The sequence below is a fragment of the Trachemys scripta genome, chromosome 5 (genome assembly GCF_013100865.1).
Source record: "Trachemys scripta elegans isolate TJP31775 chromosome 5, CAS_Tse_1.0, whole genome shotgun sequence".
Lineage (NCBI taxonomy): Eukaryota > Metazoa > Chordata > Testudines > Emydidae > Trachemys > Trachemys scripta.
In genome coordinates this window covers 105,524,505-105,540,791 of record NC_048302.1, presented here as the reverse complement: position 1 = coordinate 105,540,791, position 16,287 = coordinate 105,524,505, and the positions used below count along the sequence as shown (strand labels likewise).

Below are 16,287 nucleotides of genomic sequence, written 5' to 3'. Positions count from 1 at the left end.
CCCATTGTCATAGCTCCACTCACTCACTCACTCCTTTGACAGCAGGGCTGCAGAGGGCTCTGTGCTGCCACAGGGCCAGTGACACCAATCCCTGCAGGCACAAGGTGCAGAGGGGAGGTTGAACCTACAGCGACTGTTACCATCATCAGTTTCAGAGTGGCAGATGAAACCGACATTTACCAACATCTGTCAATTTAAATTGAATCCTGCCAAGCATACTTTTATAGCGCCAAGCACATCAGTGCTTAACAAATAAATAATGGTGGAATTGGGATCAATCCATCTGGAAGTAGTATAGCAAACAATTAATTTTTACAGCACACACTGCACTCACGAAAGGAAAACACTTTTTAAATTCAGGTTCATTCTTGCCCAAATCACTACAATGTTCATAAGGTAACATACAATCAGCTCCCGGTATTTCTTTTTCAGTGACTGGTGACGTTCCCGCAGCTGATTGGCCATAAGCTTGTATTGGTCTCTCTCCTGTTGACATGTGTCCAGTTCCTTGGAAAGTATCAGCAATGCTTCCTTTTTACTTTCTAGCTTTCTTTTACATACGAGATACTGCAAGAGAGAAAAGGGAAAGTAATTGGACAAAGTATTAATTCACAAGACCGTGTTGACCTGAGAAAACTAAGTTTGCATTCTTTAAGAAAATATTTTAAGAGCAATTTATCTTTAAGGGTTTAGACGTTTGTGTACATGTCTTTCTAGGTTAAAACTGAAGACTTTAATATACTAGAATCATTGGGAAAGTATTTGCTGGACAAGAGAATCCTAAAATCAACTCTTAGGGCCAAATTATTCCAGCAGTTTCAAGTCACAAATTTTCCAGGCCATTTTCCCCCTACACAGCATCCACAGAAGCAGCTAGGTAATTCCACAGCTTAACCTTGATGGTGGTTTTTTGGGCATATAGTAAAACGTTTTTAAAGAATTCCCAACCATCATTACCTAAATTACCATTTAGTTCTGTAATCAGTTCCTCTATCTGTCAAGACTAGGTCTAATACAAAATTCCCTGGTATCGGTTGCAACACTTCTTGAATTAGGAAATTGTCATCCATAATATTTAGAAATTCCAAGCATGTTTTAATATTGGCACCATGAGACCTCAAGCATGTAGATTGAAGTTCTCCATAATCACACAGCTTCCCCCCCCCCCCTACACACAATAGATATGTGCATAAGGAGCTGGCCGTTCTGCTCCCTAATGTGATTTGGATATCTGTAGCAGACACCAAGTAATATCCCATCTTATGCTTTATCTGTTTGGACATTGATCTGTAAGCATGCAGAATCATTCTCTTTTGAGTTATCAGGGACTTAGAAACAGGTAATGCCATTTTTGACAGAGTGCCACTCCCCTCCCCTTTCCCCCACTTGATCCTTCCTAAATAGGCTTTAACAATTGATTTTAACATCCCTATCATGGGAATCATCAAACCAGGTTTCTGTAATACCAGCGAGATCAAATTTATGCTCATAAATGAGCAATTCCAGTTCCTCTTGTTTGTTACTACCCAGGTTCCTAGCACTGGTGTACAGGCCATTAAAGTTATGTACTAGTCTACTCCATGCCACCACTTTCCCTTGAGCCCCTGATATTAAGAGAAAAATTGGGAGAAAGTGTATGTATATATTATATATGCATTTATCATGCTTTTCTGCCATATCTGAATTTTAATTCTCAAAAAGTGTTTAGACCAGTGGTTCTCAAACTAGGGCCGCCGCTTGTTCAGGGAAAGCCCCTGGCAGGCCGGGCCCGTTTGTTTATCTGCCGCGACCGCAGGTTCAGCCGATCACAGCTCCCAGTGGCCGCGGTTCGCCGCTCCAGGCCAATGGGAGCTGCAGGAAGCAGCGCGGGCTGAGAGACATACTGGCCGCTGCTTCCCGCTGCCCCCATTGGCCTGGAGTGGGGGACCGCAGCTACTGCGAGCTGCGATTGGCCGAACCTGCAGACGCAGCAGGTCAACAAACCAGCCTGACCCGCCAGGGGCTTTCCCTGAACAAGTAGCGGCCCCAGTCTGAGAACGGTTACCGCTGTTCCCCTAAAAACCAACCCAGGGTCACACTTGTATTAGCTTTATTACGATGCCGCTGTTGGGTCAGATAGAAAAGAGATGGAGCTTATTCACACACGCACACATTCACTCATGCACCCACACACTTACCCAGGCGGAGAGTTACCGGAGACAGCATGGAGACCGAGGAGCTGAAGCGTGGTAGATCTGGTGTGTCCGCCTGCGGTCACGAATCCAGGCTGCTGAGCAGGTCAAGGAGCAGCAGCTGCTTGTGTGCATGGCTACTTCTTTTTTCTGGAACTGGGCAGCTCCTGTCACGTACACTGAGTTTTCCTTCTGTGTCCATCACCGAGAAGCATTCCCGGACCAGTTCCTTTCATGCATACCACGTTGTTCTTCTCTTTACAGCACTTCGTGATTGCCTTCTCAGAACAGATTATATCAGACACACCTGGCTACTGTCTCTGGGTTCCTTTCTCCTTGCAGCTCCTCTCCGCCCAGTCCCACATACACTCCCTTGTTCACACTCCCTCGTTCACACTCTCTCTGAGGGATGGGATATTACAAAGCTTGGAAGTTCATACAAGTGATAAGATTACAGAGCTTGCAAAGGTTATAAAACTTAAAAGGCTATGCCAGCAATACCTGAAGTTACAAAGTCTGCAAAAAGGTTGCAGAACTTAAGGATACAAATTACAGATCTTACAATTGCATTTGAGCAGAAGCTTTACATAACAAGAACCACTGGTTTAGACAACTTGCTTCAGTTTTTACAATGTGCTATCAGACTCTCTCACCAAACACATGAGAGGATGTCTGAAGAAGTGTTATATTCCTACTGCACATACTGTAAAACTTGATATTATTCACATATAGGAGATGTGGTACTAAATAGATTTTGAATTTGTCCTGTAAGAGACCAAACATAGCATTCATGAAAACAATTTATAGTTTCATTACATACTCTGACAAGAATACTTTGTCATTATGGGCTCTTATACAAAGCAACAGCATCAGCACTTCCATACTGTTCAAGTCAGTGTAGTTCTTCAGGACAAAAATCATTACTAATATATACTACTTGCCTGGAATTGACTTACTTAACTTCAATTTAAAATGAGTAAGGAAAAGGTTGGGGGACTGTTTGATACATTAGTACAGCTAATGTCTTCCAAAAATGGCAAATGCTTAGTTGCAAAACCAAAAGGGAAATGAAAAGCAATTCCAAGAAGGATTTGAGCTCCTGGAGAGGACACTTCCACCTTGGATTAATTTTATTCCTGGCAGCAAAGAAGTTGAAACACTGCCATAAATGTTCTGGATTATGATGCCTTAGCATAAGCCTCATGAAAGCAACTGTACCTCTCTACTTGTGTCCTTACTGACACCTTGAAAGTGGCAAATCCCTGGTAAAAACCCAGAAAGGCATCCAGAATCTAAAACATTATACTGTCAGAGTTACTCTAATGATAGCGTAAAAAATTCTAAATTTCAACAAACAATTCTGCTCATCCATTTCTAGTTTCTTTCCCACCCCACTTTAAAGCCAACCAAAAGTAAGGGATATCTGTGCAAGATTATGAATTGCTACTTGGAAGTAACATCACAAGCCAAAAGTTATGACTTCAGGTGAATAAAGCTGCTGGAATAGAAAACCATCCTACTAATATAAATGTTTTCATACATAAGGTATAACATATCCCTAATAAAAGAAAAAGATAAATAGAAGGGATTAAAACAATACTAAATATGAGACCTGAGAATTATCTATAATGGGCCTTTCAAAGTTATCTATAAAAGTCTGCCTCCAACAGTCTTGCTGATAAATCACTTGAATTTCAAACCTTTTCTTTATGAAGGATTCTTCTTTGAAGAGCTTCCTTTCCTTTATTCAAATGTTCTCATATACGTAAGCCCCACAGATTCCCTCCCCAAATAATTACTAGCTACCAGAAATGGCAATTGGACAGGTACATTAATACATATAAAAGTGAAAGCAAACACAAAATTCCTTGTAAAAAAAAAGTCCCCATGCTCATTTATTGACTAGGAACAAGGGGACTGGCACATGCAGTCAGCCTGATGTGGATCATAGAACTGGTTATGCAATGTGTATAATGAGAGGAGAGCAGCAATTGAGCACCTCATACCAGAAGATGTTCACAATGAGCAACTACCTCCAAGCACCACTATTACCGGCTGGGTAGAACCAGTGTTAAGATTCAGGCCTTCAGACCATAAAATGGAATTACAAAGAAAGATTTTTAGTTACAAGAGCTACATGATAGCCTGTAACTATACTGCAATACAAATGCAGGCTTTCAACCAGTAAATATAGATCAAATGCTAAACAAAAATAGATCCTGCCATCCATGTCATGCCTCCATTAGGAGTATATTCAGAGCATGAAAGAACATGTCACCTTTTATGGGGAGTAGGTAATTTTCCCTAATCAATTAGGCTGGCAGTCAGTGACTGAACCATGGACAGATGGTGACAACTGTGTTCAGGGTCCAAATGAAAAGACTTCACAATCTCCTCCACACACACAGTGAATTGTACTCTGACTTATATACTGATGAAGAGCCATACATGAAAAGGTGGCCTGATATTTCTGTGTAGGCATTTTTACCTTCTAAATGGATTTAAAAAATAATATGGGGTTTGCTTCTGTGGACTTATGATGTCAAAAGAAAAAAAAAATCAATCTACAGTATAGCCTATTCTGCTAAATTTGATGATTCTCCAAAACTATGTTCCCAATTCTAATCTATTCGTTATAAGGTGAAAAACAAATTATATCAAGACAGAATTCAAAGTAGGCATGCCAGACACTATGAAATGCATATGCTTTTTACCAATGAAAAAAGGAATTAATAATGGCCATAAGTGAATGAGGTCAACTGAATACCAAAAGAGGAGGGTATTTAAGGAAATAATGGGGCCCTGTTGAAATCTGCATATCTGAACAAATGAGACCAGAACCAGGTGCCAATTAAAAGAGAAAACAACACAGACTTGAATATTCTGGTTTGAATAAAGCAAGAAATGGGTGATTTTTAAGCGTGCTCTGTAGAAAAAATATCCAATAGCCGCTTCTGTTTACATGAATGCCAGAGGTTTCCTCTTCTCAAGTGGAAGAAAAAAGGTTACATACAGTATGCCACACAATCAGTGAGATATGAACAAAATGAATTCTGTAATGTATTGTAGACACAGTGAAATACTTTATACCACACACACACACAAATTCATGTCTCTTCTGAATGGTTATATTGAATTGTTTTTTTAAAAAATCCAAGAAAGCTTCCTTTTCAATGGAAGCTAAAAACAACAAAACAAGAAGTTACCCATGAACCTGATTGCATACCTTCAATCTAAAATGCTAAAGAGTACAGCTTTCCTTATTTGCCTAGTGACTTATCTACCAATTAACTGTTACCTGCAATAAAGCAAATGATAATTGCTACAAGGCAGATCATAATAATTAAAAGGAATATATATGACAAACTACTTTATTGCCTGAACTGCTTTACTACCTGATAATTTCTTTAGTGAAACCGAGTAAGAGACTGATATTACAGGAGAGTGGAATCGTGCCAAGGTGACCCTCTCTACATCAAACACTTACTATTTGTCCATAGCTATTTTTAGTGACAAATCTGGTTAGATCTCATCAGCTACTGTACAGACATGGTCTAATAATCCGATGAAGCTGGGATACTGTCAAGGTTTTAGATTTTTACAAAAATGCATGACAAGTTCATATCACAAAATAGTTTAGAAACTTGTCTATATTGCATTTGTATAAATGACTGGCTTATACCTTGTTATTTCCCTTCTTGCCATTATTTCCACATCAAATCACCAACTCACTGAGAGCAAGAGTAATGAAAACAGCTCTAACCTCTGCTTATGAATCACTGTGGACTGCATTCTATGTATTGTCAACACTCTGGAATCAGTGCAACTCCTAATTTTTGGTAGGAACTCAATGGTACTATACAAAGATCTTGAAACTTTTCTTCTTCCACTGCTATTTCCATTCTTGAGAGCTGAAACTATATAATCAGATCTTTTGGACAAGAAGTCCAGATCACTAATATTTCACTCCCTCAAATATTAATGCCTTTATCTTCACAACCCCTTGCCCCCATGAGGTACTTCATTTTCAAAGAGAAATCCGTTGGCGGGTCGGGACGGTTTGTTTATCTGCAGCATCCACAGGTTCGGCCAATCGCAGCTCCCACTGGCTGTGGTTTGCCATTCCAGGCCAATGGGGGCTGTGGGAAGCAGCGGTCAGCACATCCCTTGGTCCACACACCAATTCCCGCAGCCCCCATTGGCCTGGAACAGCAAACCGCAGCCAGTGGGAGCTGCAATTGGCCAAACCGGCAGATGCTGCAGGTAAACAAACCGTCCCAGCCCGCCAGCGGATTTCCCTGACGGGCCACATGCCAAAGGTTGCCGATCCCTGCTATACGCTTTCCAGCTGATGAAGTACACGAGGGAGGGGTTCTATAGGCAACAGGGGCCTATAGTTCTCACTGTGGATCAGAGTTTAGTCACAGTTACTTGAATCACTGAACACTATTTGTCCTAGTCTACACTGACTTAACTAGAGGTCAGCATCATGTAATTTGATTTCATTTTTCAAAGTCATATTCAAAGAGCATATTTTGTAACATATACAAACCCTTTACGGTCTTTGCGTCAGATCTTATTACCCATGTTCAGCCTTCTTGTGGTACCCATTGGATACCTTTTTCCTGTTCTGGACTATAGCAGGCAGAGATACAGTATTCACCTCTTTCACCCCTCTTGCTTCCCCAGTATCCAACTTCTCTGTACTGCCCAAGAAATGTGGCAGCCAGTGCGGTAACCACCATGACAGTTAGGAATTTTTTCCTAATGTACAACCTAAACCACCCTTGGTGCAATTTAAGCCCATTGCTTCTTGTCCTATCCTCAGAGGTTAAGGAGAATATTTTTTCTCCCTCCTCCTTGTAACAACATTTTATGTATTTGAAAACTGTTATGTCCCTCTTTAGTCATTTCTTCTCCAGACTAAAGAAACCCAATTTCTTCAATCTTCCCTTATAGGGCATGTTTTACCTTTAATCATTTTTGTTGCTCTTCTCTGGACTTTCTCCAATTTGTCCACATCTTTCCTGAGATGTGGCATTCAGAACTGGACACAATACTCCAATGAGGTCTAATCAGCACAGAGCAGAAGAATTACTTCTCATATTTTGCTTACAACTCTCCTGCTAATACATCCGAGAATGACGTTTGCTTTTTTTGTGTTACACAGTTCACTCATATTTAGCTTGTGATCCACAATGACCCCCAGACCTCTTTCTGCAGTACTCCTTCCTAGGCAGTCGTTACCCATTTTGTACGTTTATAACTGATTATTCTTTCCCAAGTGGAGTACTTTACCTTTGTCCTTATTGATTTTCATCCTTTTTACTTCAGACCATTTCTCCAGTTTGTCCAGATCACTTTGAATTTTAATCCTATCCTGCAAAGAACTTGCAACCACTTCCAGGTTGGTATCGTCTGCAAACTTTATAAGTCTATTCTCTATGCCATTATTTAAATAATTGATGAAGATATTGAACAGAACTAGACCCAGAACCGACCCTTTTGGGACTCCACTCATTATGCCCGTCCAGCTTGACTGTGAACCACTGAGAACTACTTTCTTGGAACAGTTTTCAAACCAGTTATACACCCTCCTTATAGTAGTTCCATCTAGATTGTATTTCCGTAGTTTATTTATGAGACTGTCATGCAAGACAGTATCAGAAGCTTTACTAAAGTCAAGATATACTACATACTGTATACTGCTTCCCCACCATCCACCAGGCTTGTTATCCTGTCAAAGAAAGCTAACTGTTACTTATCACCTGATTATCTTCTAGGTGTTCGCAAACTGATTGCTTAATTATTTGCTCCATTATTTTTCCAAGCTCACTGGTCAGTAATTCCCTGGGTTGTCCTTATCCCCCTTTTTATAGATTGGCACTATATTTGCCCTTTTCCAGTCCTCTGGAATCTCTTCCATGACTTTTCAAAGATAATTGCTAATGGCTCAGATATCTCCTCAGTCAGCTCCTTGAGTATTCTAGGATGTATTTCATCAGGCCCTGGTGACCTGAAGACATCTAACTTGTCTAAGTATTTTTAACTTGTTCTTTCCCTATTTTAGCCTCTGATCCTACCCCATTTTCAGGGGCATTCACTATGTTAGACTTCCTATCTCTACTAACCTTTTTGGTGAAAACTGAAACAAAAATCATTTAACACTTCTGCCATTTCCACATTTTCTGTTATTGTTTTTTCCCCCCTTCACTGAGTAGCGGGCCTACCATGTCCTTGGTCTTCCTCTTGCTTCTAATGTATTTGTAGAATGTTTTCTTGTTACTCTTTATCTCTCTAGCTATTTTATTCTCATTTTATGCCTTGGCTTTTCTGATTTTGTTCCTACATACTTATTTGTTTATATTCATCCTTTGCAATTTCACCTAATATAACCCAAGTTTAAATCAGTTTAAGACAGTACACACACTGTTTTGTACTGATTTAACTAAACTGATTTTTAAACTCGTTTTAGTTATACCAGAGCAACTTTTGTGAACAAAAGGCTTAAGTGACTTGCCTAAGTTCACAGGAAATCTGTGATAGAACTGCAAACTGAATCTTGATCTTCCAAGTCTGAAGGCAGCGCCACTGCCAGCAGCAACACAGCAGTAAGGATGGAATGATATGGTAGTACCACCCTTACTTTATGCTACAGCCTTCAGAGTTGGGCCCTGCCCAGCAGCCGCCACTCTCCAACTACCCAGCTCTGAAGGGAGCGCAGAAGTAAGGGTGGCACTGCCATGACTCCTCTACAATCACCTTGTGCCTCCCCCACCACGACTCCCTTTTGGGCTGGAACCCCGAGTTTGAAAAACGCTGGTCTCTCCCGTGAAATCTGTATAGTATAGGTTAAAAGTACACAGAAGACCAGATTTTACAGTCCATGACGTTTTAGGGCCGTGAATTTGATAGGGCCCTAACCATAGCCTAAACTTGGTATGATCAATGAGGCTCTGCATGGGCACAAGGGCTCATCCACATGGGTTTAATTTCAGGATCAGAGCCCAAACTTGGAGTTTGTAGGCTAAAATATTTTGGAGGTCTGATGAGCAAAATAAAGTCATGAGTGTTTTTAAGAAGTCCAGGGACATTTCCCTCCACCATAATTTAAAAAAACACTTTCTGTCCCCATCCCCCATGTTCCCCCAAGACCGATGAGAAAAATTCTGTCCTGACATTTCATATTGTATAAAAACCAGCAGAATAGAGAAAATGCATATTTCAGTCTTCCAGCTTATTGTGTATTTGACACAGCATTGTGTGCGCTGATAGTTAGACCCCAATCCTGGAAGTAACTGAATTAGCATAGACCCCCATGCTCACATTAATTCCCACTGATGTCACTGGAAGTTGTCACAGCTTCATGGCTCTGTGTTGGAGTATTGCTTGCAAGATTAGGGCCTTAGACCACAATCTTGCAACGTTATGCATGCAGAGCCCCAGTGAAATCAGTGGGTTCACCCACATGAATCATATTGTAAGATTGGGAACTTTCAAACAGCAGCAGGAGAGAGAAGAGTTTTTTTGTTTTTGTAAACAGGAAAATGTGCTTGTAAAACAGCAAAGGTTGTGGGCATGATACAGTGGCAGTGTACTACCCGATACTACTTTTAACTCACTTGCTGGAACCTAAATACATTTCAAGTTGATGTCTCTTTATGTGGTTGCCTGCTAGTTTTGGGTTTGTGCATGTGTTACCAATTGTTAACAGCCTGTTACTCTTTTTTTTTTTTTTTTAAGGGTAGATAGTTCAGAGGTTTGTATAAGGCATGTAAAACAGAAATAATCTTTCTAACTTAATATTGAATTGTTACTTTTACCTATTGAGGCTACAGGCCCAAATCTTTGTCTACCGTAAAGACTGTTTTGCACAACTTAAGTGCCCAATTCTTCTAAAGTTGATGTCTAAAGCCTTGCATTTGCAATAAGATTAGAACAAAAACTAGAGTCTATTTTGTCTCAAACATGAACAAAGCTGTGTATACATATTATTGGCTACAACAGCATGCTTATGTTCAAGTGCAATCCACTCTCAATCTTTGTTTTCTGTTGACACTATCTAAAAGCCACTTAAGGCCTAGGGCCCCAATGCTGTAATTCGATCTGTGCACAGGTGAACCCCTGTGACGCTTGGGCTAGGTCTATACTACCCGCCTGAATCGGCCGGTAGAAATCGACCTCTCGGGGATCGATTTATCGCATCCCGTCGGGACACGACAATCGATCCCCGAATCGACGCTCTTACTCCACCAGCAGAGGTGGGAGAAGCGACGTCGACAGGAAGCCGCAGAGGTCGATTTTGCCGCTGTCCCTACAGCGGGGTAAGTCGGCTGCGATACGTCGAATTCAGCTATGCTATTCGCGTAGCTGAATTTGAGTATCTTAAATCGACCTCCCCCCCGTAGTGAAGACCTGTCCTTGGACTGGTAATTGCAGGATCGGTACCTAAGTAAGAACTGCCTTCTAGTAGTAATCAGGAAGTTTGTTCATGCAAGGAAAAACAAATTTAAAGTTTGGGCCAAAGCAACTTGTGACAATGTCATTTAGAGCTGTGCTATCCAGTGCCAATATTTAACATGCAACACACACTGATAGGAGGCAGTGCACCATGAAGTTTCACATTGTATAAACTTCTGAAGGATGCCTAGCAGTTACACATGAAGAGTGAGGGGGCAAGGAACATCCACAAGCCGGACAAATTACTTAAATATTGTGGAGCTTGCCTTCCTGTGCCTGTAGAGTGCCCACCTTGAGAAGTTATCACCAACCAAGTCATCACAAATTTTTAAAACAAGTGTCATTGAAAGGAACACATTCCTTATTCTACAGGAGTGGCTCCAAGTCCGGCAGCCCACACAGTGTTTTGGGTCCGCACCGGACTGTTTCTAGCTTTGAAGTGCTTTGGGAAGGAAGGTGCAAACCAAAGGCCAAGGATCAGCAGTTCAGGGGCTGGCTGTCACGTGGTGGCACACACCCCATTAGGATCAGGAATACGAGCAACACCCAGGCTCCGCTCACCAGCTGTTACTGCAGCACCTGCGGCGCTGCCTGCTGCACTCCCTCCGGGCTATTCCTTTGGCACCGGCTCAGCCCGGTGCTGGAACCGCCGGAACCATTCGGCTCACCGGGGGCGGGAGCCAGCATCGCCTGACGCCGGCCCATGCCCAGGCCTACTCAGAGCTCCCGGCTCTGCAGCGCTCGCGGGCGGGATCCCTTCCCCCCGCCCCGCCCGGGCACCGGGCGGGATCCCCCCGCGAAGCACAGCGCCGAGGCCAGGCGCCGGCAGCTGCTCCCTCCGGGACCCCGGACCGCTCCCCCCGCCGAGGCCGCCTCACCTCGCCCACCAGCCCCTGCCAGTCGCTCTCCGTGCGATTGAAGCTCATGGCTGCGCGGCAAGTGGCGCGCCCCGCAACACCTCACCGCCTCCGGGGCCGGGCAGCGCCAGCGCTACGTGGGCTTAGCGGAGCCGCCTGCGCGGGAGGCGGAGCCTCCCCCACCACCTGCCGGGCCGGAGCCGGAGCCGCCCCCGGCAGCCCGGTGCGGGCTGCCCAGCCCCGCCCCCTACATCCTGGTACGAGGCTGCCCAGCCCCGCCCCCTCCGGCTTGGTCTGCCCCGCTCCGCCTCCTGGCACCGCCTGACTAGCCCCGCCCCCTACCGCTCGGCTCCGCCCCTTCTGCCTAGGCAGGGGTGGGGGTGCTGCCCCCTCTGCGGCCCGGCCGGGGCGAGCGCTGGCCCCCAGTGCAATAAGGGACGTGTCCCAGGAGCTGGCCCCTGCTCTCTGTCCCCGGCCCAGAAACCCCTCCCTTGCCAGCCAGGCTGCAGGGGGCGCGGACTCCCAGCAGGGGCGAGTGTTTCCCGCCACAGCCCTGAATCGGGACCCGCCGGAGCCCTGCCGTCTGACCCGCACCTGCACGCTCTTGCCCCGCCAGAAGGGCCTTGGGCTTTTCCAGTTTAGCTGAAATCCCATGCAAAGCGACACAAGCTAAACTGCAGCAAACAACTCTTCTCAGCAGCAGCTCTCCACCTGCGCCAAGATCTGTAAAGTATTTAGCCTCGCAGTGCCCCGCTGTAAGGAAGTATTAGTCCCATTTTACAGACAGAGAGCTGAGGCGCACAGAGGCTAAGTGACTTGCCCAATGTCATGTGGGAATTGTGTGGCAGAGCAGGGAATTGAACCTGTTTCCCCCACAGTTTAAGCAAAAGCCATAACTACCAGCCCATACTTTTTCTCCTATAAGGTGGGGAAAAGACACTCTCTTATATTGGCTTAAGTGTGTCCACATGGAAATAATAACAATATATTATTTTAAATTCACACTTTAGCTTAAACTGATGTATAACCTTCTCCTGACCCCTCGGACTTGAAGGGCCAATTCAACTGCTGTTGTAAATTAGAGCAACAGCCTCCTAGCAGCTATAACTAGTCACAGTGGTCCAGCCACTTCCTCTCGATCTCCTACGATGCAGCACCATTAGGTCATTTTGGCAGCTGTATGTCACCCACAGACCCCCTTGTGCAGTGAGTGTTCCCCTTCCATGTATGCTGGAGGAGCAACATACAGGGGCAGGGAGAACAGAGAATAGACTCCAATCTCTCAGAATCTGGCTCTTAAATTGTAAACTTTGTAGGGCATGGACTGGTGTTATTTGTCTGTTTAAAGTTATACAGATGAATACATAGTAATAATGATCCTGGATATAAGCCTGCTGGATCTGCTTCTCTGCTTCCTTTTACTCCAGCAGCAGGTTTCAAGTTGTTACCATCAGCATCCTGCATCCTGGCAGCTGAAGCCATGGGCTTCAGTCACATGGAGAGTGACTGGCAGGGGCGGGTGGGTGAGGCAGAGTGAGCAGTGGGGGCTATATTGCCAGCTCTTGTGATTTTATCACAAGTCTTGTATCTGTGGTGTTTTTTTAAAGATATGTGATTATGTCAGAATCACAACTTTCTTTTGAAAAAATAAATGAGTTTCTAGTCATGGTTGCAGAGAGAGCCCCTGAAATGTGACATGAGTGCACTGTAAAGGCTCAGAAACAAAAAGGCAAATAACAAGACCACGAAGTTTACTTTTTAAAATCTAAGATTTTAAGTTACTTGTTATTTTTAAGGTCCAACTCATGATTTTTGATCACTTGAGATTGGCAATAGTGAATCCCACAGTATTTTAAGTTTCCTGCATGATTTTTTTTATGTTACTCATTTTAGGTCTTTGTTACACACTGTGGCCCAAAGTTGTAGCCTTGGCAATCTGAGAGGTATTGTTGTTTTGTTGTTGTTTTGCACCCATGAAATATTTAGTTACTCAAAAACAAACCTGTGTAAGTTCCCTGAGAGAGAATGAAATAAACAAATAGCCCAGAACTGTGTATATTCACTTTCTTTTTGTAGTGCCTTTTAATGATGGGGATAGGAGTCATCTTAACAGTCACAGAGACCAAGTTAAGTGTTTATCTATCCCTCCTACCCCCTCTCCAACCTCCTCTCACTCTTTAATATCCCTCTGCAATCTTCTTCTAACTCTTGAAGCTCATCTCCTCCTGCTTCCTCCTCCTTCTTGCCTTCTTTCACTTTTTCTCATCCCTTTCCTCTTTAGCTTTAACCATTCTCTCCCCCGGATCCTTTCCACCAACCTACAAACATATTCTTGTGTCCACTATCCAGCAAAACTTCTCTCTACTCGACATGCCTCTTTAGCTACCACCTTCTATCTCCGCTCCCTGGAGCATACTGTCATCTCCACAACCTAGATTTCCTTTCCTCCATCTTTCCTTCCAGTCTACCTCCTGTCCTCCTCAATGTCCTAGCAAAGTCAGAGGGGCACTTCTCTATTTTTATTCTTTTGATTGGTCTTCTGCCTTTAACACTACTGATCATCATTTCCTGTCAGCTTCTGCACGTATTTTATTTATTATTAAGTACCTAAAGGTTCCAACCAAAAGCAGGGCCCCATTGTGCAAGGCAGTGTACAAACACATAGTGAGACGCAATCATTGCCTCAAAGAGTTTACAAACCAAACAGGCAAGACAAACAAGGGGAGAGTAAGGAAGTGGTATTATCCCCATTTTGCAGATGGGTAGCTGAGGCTCAGAGAGATTAGGATGACTTGCCCACAGTCACACCAGAAGTCTGGGGTATAGCTGGGAATTAAATGCTGATCTCCTGAGTCCCAGCCTACTGCTTTAACCACAAAACCAGCCTTCCTGTTCTCTAACAGGTGAGCTCTCCTGGTTCTCCTACCTCAGTTACTGTGTCTTCACCATCACTTCATCAATAACCTGAAAGCATATTCTTGTAACTCATAATCTGGAAAAAAAATCTTAGCCCTATCTCCCTCTCCAACTTCAATCCTGTCTTCTTTGTCTCTAGACTCCTTGTCTCCCCTGTCTATTGATGTCCTTCAGGGTTCTGTCCTCAGTCTCTTCTTTCATACTCTTTCCAGACAGTCTCGTCTGCTTCTGGGGTTTTATCTCCCCACTCTGCAACTGTCTGTGTAACCCCAAACTCTACCACTCTATCTAGTCTCACATTTCTGACTGTCTCTCTCAAATCTTCTCCTGGGGTATCTTGCTTTCATCTGATCTCTTTATCAATTTATCCTCCATTTATGTGTTGATCACCAGTGCAATGCCATTACCAATCCCTGAGCCTCTTAGTTACCTAGGTAATCCTTTTTACTGGACTAACTAAAAACACAGGGCCAGATCCAGAGCTGGTGTAAATAGGCTAGCTCCATTGACTTCAGTGGAACTACACCAATTTACATCAGCTAAAGATTTAGCTCACAGTTTTAAAACTTAGCTTTCAGGAATCACAGTCTCCTGTCAGTCAGTCAGCATCATTCTAGAAAGCTTGCCCTTTTGTTTTATTTATAGCTAGGCCAGTAAATGGGATCGTCTACAACTTTGTTATTTATTTTTGTTGTTTTCATTGTTTACCTACTGCACTAACATGATCATCACTTCCATCTTCTGCTTTGAAAACATATATGGTAAAAAAACAAACACAGGATACATTCTGGCAGGATGTCATTGAAGCTTAATGAAAGTATGTAATGTTTGTCCCCAGAAGAATAATTTGATCTTGCTCTCTACAGATGTTCCAACTATTTAATCGGGGTTTAAGTACCTCTGAATGAAGATATCACCTATAATGGATAGCACAGGCATTTACGACCTGTGGTAATTTATATCAGCAATATTCTCATTTCATACTTCTGTTAGTCTGCTAATACCTAAATACATCCTGAAACCTTGTGCACCCATTCTGTTGGAGGCACTCCACATTTGTGGCAATATCATTAATTTAACATTTGCCCTCTCCCCTAGGTATCCACTCTGCTTCTGTTGTGTCTTCTTGTCTCTGGTATCTAGTCTGAGGCTGTTTTTTGTCCATTTATATTCCTGCTGTGCCTCTTCAATTTTCTCAGGTTCAATGCTGGTTCCACTATTATCTGTCAACTCCTCTAGTTCACATGCATGGTCTGTCAGCAAGACAATATGAACTGAGATCAGAAGCAGTTTAGCGGCTATTCATTTATTTTGAATCCTTTCATGCCCAATTGGTCATGTCCATGAAAGATACTTCTTAGACAAACACTGGAGAGTTTTGAAGTGATGGTGTTTCCTTTTTACTCCTCTGTGATTTTGGACTTTTAATATATTATACTCATTTGTATACTGGATACTGGCTATAACCTTGGAATCAGATACACCAAAACTGATAACAGGGAGCCTGTCACTCTAGTGCTCCTTCTGCTGAGCCCATGCACAATGGAGGAGTAAGCCATCTGATTCGAATACAAAGGGGACAAAAGGAAAAGGAGTAGACTGAGGCAAGGAGTCAGATAAGACTGGGATTGGAGGTGAAACACTGTGACTGGGAAGGGTAGGAGTGGGAGTTGGGTTAGTGGGTCAGGCATGGCTGGAACTGGTTGGCAAAGAGGCCAGAACTATGAACTAGTGTGGGGGGACAGGGCCAAAGGGAGGGGAGACAGCTCTGACAAGGAGCTGGGATGTGGCTGGAGAACTGGGATGGGATGGAGAAAGAAACAAGGAACAAGGGTGGGGGGTAAGGTGGAGTGTGAGCCAGGTTGGATGAGGAGCCCATGGAG

At 43.4% G+C, this 16,287-nt stretch overlaps 1 protein-coding gene across 5 annotated transcripts in view; it reads right to left on the bottom strand.

The window, feature by feature from the left end:
• CCDC149 (coiled-coil domain containing 149) overlaps positions 1 to 11,698 on the bottom strand; it is a 61,601-nt gene extending 49,903 nt beyond the window's left edge. For 2 of the 5 annotated variants that reach the window (XM_034771204.1, XM_034771208.1), the window contains exons 1-2: positions 11,510 to 11,696; positions 406 to 567 (exon numbers count right to left, since the gene is read on the bottom strand). In XM_034771204.1, the coding sequence (XP_034627095.1) occupies positions 406 to 567; positions 11,510 to 11,557 (210 nt within the window). In that variant the 5' untranslated portion in view covers positions 11,558 to 11,696. Of the gene's footprint in view, positions 1 to 405; positions 568 to 11,509 lie in introns of all 5 variants that reach the window. The other 3 variants (XM_034771207.1, XM_034771206.1, XM_034771205.1) reach the window with 3 other exon arrangements.
• Positions 11,699 to 16,287: the final 4,589 nt, after the last annotated feature.